This window comes from Propithecus coquereli, unplaced genomic scaffold (genome assembly GCF_000956105.1).
Source record: "Propithecus coquereli isolate 6110/MARCELLA unplaced genomic scaffold, Pcoq_1.0 Scaffold329, whole genome shotgun sequence".
Classification (NCBI taxonomy): Eukaryota; Metazoa; Chordata; class Mammalia; order Primates; family Indriidae; genus Propithecus; species Propithecus coquereli.
Window position 1 is genome coordinate 1,302,620 of NW_012148941.1, and position 3,816 is coordinate 1,306,435.

The 3,816-nt window shown below is 54.7% G+C and overlaps 1 protein-coding gene across 1 annotated transcript; it reads left to right on the top strand.

Annotated features, from left to right (window-relative positions):
• The first annotated feature begins 1,167 nt into the window (after nucleotides 1–1,167).
• Nucleotides 1,168–3,548, top strand: CITED2 (Cbp/p300-interacting transactivator, with Glu/Asp-rich carboxy-terminal domain, 2). Its single transcript, XM_012650491.1, has 2 exons — nucleotides 1,168–1,408; nucleotides 1,869–3,548. Exon 2 carries the CDS (start codon nucleotides 1,877–1,879, stop codon nucleotides 2,681–2,683), a length of 807 nt encoding a protein of 268 aa, XP_012505945.1. The 5' UTR covers nucleotides 1,168–1,408; nucleotides 1,869–1,876; the 3' UTR covers nucleotides 2,684–3,548.
• Nucleotides 3,549–3,816: the final 268 nt, after the last annotated feature.

Below are 3,816 nucleotides of genomic sequence, written 5' to 3' on the forward strand. Positions count from 1 at the left end.
AGTCCCGGCCGTGTGCGCGCGCGTGGTGCCATACGGGACGTGCAGCTACGTGCCCACCTCCAGAACGACTTTATTTACAAAGCGATTACCATGTTATCTATTTGTTTTCCTTTTCCAGCAACAGCAGCCTTACTCAGCCCTCGAATTTCTTAATTACAAACCCGTTTGCCTCTAAATCAACCCCAAACTGTCAGGCAGAGCCCGGAGGGAGGCTGTGCAAGTTTGCACACACCCCCACCTCCCGGATCAAGGGCAACAGCAGAAGCAAGTAACTGTGTATGTGCAAAAAGGTGGATCTGGGGACGAGGATCGCTGAGTTTGTTTACAGAGCAGAGACGCCTCAGCTCGGATGCCAAAGCTACCAAGAGCTGCAAACGCAAACTTAGCAGAAGCACACGTACCCCGGGAGCGGGGAGCGGGCCCGAAAGCGCGGACTGGATCTCTGGGCGCCGGAGCGGAGGCGGCGGGGCCCGCGAGCGCGCTCCGTCCACCTGCAACCGCTGCCGCTCCCTGCCCCCAGCTCCTGTCCTTGAAAGGAATCGGGGGGAAAAATGCATGTACACACAGATATCTAAATAAGATTTACCTATTGCCTCTGTGAAAACAAAGGCTCGGCTCAGGAAAGCGCGCTTGGGGGTAGAGGGGAGCATTATTTGTCCGGGGCTTTAAAACCCAACTCAGGGAAAGCAGAGCCATTCTTTGCAGCCCAGGAAGGCTTGTGCAAAGCCGGGAGGCAGAAGGGCACTCAGGAGGGTGGGGGCGCCGGGCGAACCCCGTTCCCGTAGAGTGCAGGACCAGATCGCTAGGTGAGCCGGATGGCAGAGCGGGGGTCAGGGAGATCCGGCAGAGGGGGGCGGTGAGCTTTCCTCGCTCCTCTCCGGACAGGCGCTACCTTCGGGCTGGGAGGCCGGGGAGAACTTTCCCCTGCCCCGGGAGCGCCGAGCCGGCCCCTCGTTTCTGTGCGGGGAGGAAACCAGAGTCGGGGGGCAGCGGGGCGGCGCCTGGGCCCCGCAGCCTCTGCGCACGTGCCGCCGGCCGCGGGACTGGGCTCCCGGACCGGGTCCAGTGTGCTCGGGCTTCCGGAATCCGCGTTTTCGCGCCGCCCGCCCAGGAGGCTCTCGCTCCGCCCTTCCTGAAATCCCTATATTAACTGTGGCCAAAGCCCTAAGAAACACAGCTCATTGTTGGCAGCTGCCGGGCGGTCCTACCGAGCTGTGAGGGCAGCGGAGGGGAAATAAAAGGGAACGGCTCCGAATCTGCCCCAGCGGCCGCTGCGAGACCTCGGCGCCGACATCGCGACAGCGAGCGCCCTGCACGCCAGGAAGGCCCCCTCTATGTGCCGCTGAGCCGGTCCTGGACCCGACGATCCCGCCCTCGGTCTTCGGAGCAGAAATCGCAAAGACGGAAGGTAAGCGCGGCGGGTGAAGCGGGCTGGGGCTCCTGCCAGTCCCGTCCTCCGAAGGCAGGGTTTGCCCGGAGGAAGAGCGCGAGGCGGAGCTGGGGAATAACAACAGGATGTGCAACAACAGGATGAGGAGGGCTGGTTCAATGCCTGAAGTTCGCGGCAGGGCTACGGGGCACTTCCTTTATTAGACCAATTCGGGGAGCAAAGGGGGTGTGGGCTCGGGGCCCCCCACCCGATCGCAGGGGAAGGGGTATTTGTGCAGCGCCCCGGCTCTGCGGTGGGTGGCAGGTCCGCCGTAGTGGCGAGCCCAGGTGCACAGGCTACCGGTGGGATCCTGGGAGTAGTGGTTTGCAGCCGACGTGCGCTCGGGGAGCCCGGGGGGCAGAGGCGAGAAAAAGTGGGGTGCGCTGTGGTGGGCGACACGTGTGGCGCGGCTCTTACCGTCTGCCCTTTTCACTTTCAGGATTGGAAATGGCAGACCATATGATGGCCATGAACCACGGGCGCTTCCCCGACGGCACCAATGGGCTGCACCACCACCCTGCCCACCGCATGGGCATGGGGCAGTTCCCGAGCCCCCATCACCACCAGCAGCAGCAGCCCCAGCACGCCTTCAACGCGCTGATGGGCGAGCACATACACTACGGCGCGGGCAACATGAATGCCACCAGCGGCATCAGGCACGCGATGGGGCCCGGGACTGTGAACGGAGGGCACCCCCCTAGCACTCTGGCCCCCGCGGCCAGATTTAACAACTCCCAGTTCATGGCCCCCCCGGTGGCCAGCCAGGGAGGCTCCCTGCCGGCCAGCATGCAGCTGCAGAAGCTCAACAACCAGTATTTCAACCACCACCCCTACCCCCACAACCACTACATGCCGGATTTGCACCCTGCTGCAGGCCACCAGATGAACGGGACAAACCAGCACTTCCGAGATTGCAACCCCAAGCACAGCGGCGGCAGCAGCACCCCCGGCGGCTCGGGCGGCAGCAGCACCCCCGGTGGCTCCGGCGGCACCTCGGGCGGCGGCGCGGGCGGCAGCGGCAGCGGCAGCGGCGGCAGCAACATGCCCGCCTCCGTGGCCCACGTCCCCGCTGCAATGCTGCCGCCCAATGTCATAGACACTGATTTCATCGACGAGGAAGTGCTTATGTCCTTAGTGATAGAAATGGGTTTGGACCGCATCAAGGAGCTGCCCGAACTCTGGCTGGGGCAAAACGAGTTTGATTTTATGACGGACTTCGTGTGCAAACAGCAGCCCAGCAGAGTAAGCTGTTGACTCCATCAAAACCCCGGCGAAAGAAATCAAACCCCCAACTTCTTCGGTGTGAATTAAAAAAAGAAACATTCCCTTAGACACAGTATCTCACTTTTCAGATCTTGAAAGGTTTGAGAACTTGGAAACAAAGTAAACTATAAACTTGTACAAATTGGTTTAAAAAAAAAATTGCTGCCACTTTTTTTTTTCTGTTTTTGTTTCGTTTTTGTAGCCTTGACATTCACCTCCTTTATGTAGTTGAAATATCTAGCTAACTTGGTCTTTTTCGTTGTTTGTTTTTACTCCTTTTCCTCACTTTCTCCAGTGCTCAACTGTTAGATATTAATCTTGGCAAACTGCTTAATCTTGTGGATTTTGTAGATGGTTTCAAATGACTGAACTGCATTCAGATTTACGAGTGAAAGGAAAATTTGCATTAGTTGGTTGCATGAACTTTGAAGGGCAGATATTACTGCACAAACTCTGCCATCTCGCTTCATTTTTTTAACTATGCATTTGAGTACAGACTAATTTTTGAAATATGCTAAACTGGAAGATTAAACAGATGTGGGCCAAACCGTTCTGGATCAGGAAAAGTCATACTGTTCACTTTCAAGTTGGCTGTCCCCCTCCCCCATATGTACAGACAATAATAGGGTGTGGAATGTAGTCAGTGGCAAACATTTCACAGATTTTTATTTTGTTTCTGTCTTCAACATTTTTGACACTGTGCTAATAGTTATATTCAGTACATGAAAAGATACTACTGTGTTGAAAGCTTTTTAGGAAATTTTGACAGTATTTTTGTACAAAACATTTTTTTGAAAAAATACTTGTTAATTTATTCTATTTTAATTTGCCAATGTCAATAAAAAGTTAAGAAATACTTGTTTTCTAGAAGTCATTTGGGGGTGGTTGTTCCCTTTGGTGGCTTTTTTTTTTTTTTCCTGCCTTTTAAGTTGAACACTTTATTGACGAGAGTAAGCATTCCAAAGGATAAATTTCAGGACACCAAAACAGGTCACGATGAGCTTACGCGGAGAGCAGGATTTAACATAATTGGCATAATGCTGCATTGTTATCATTGTAACATGCCTCTTGGTGTGGTTTAATCAAAAGCTGCAAAGTTGTGAAAGTGCTTTTTTTTTCCCTTA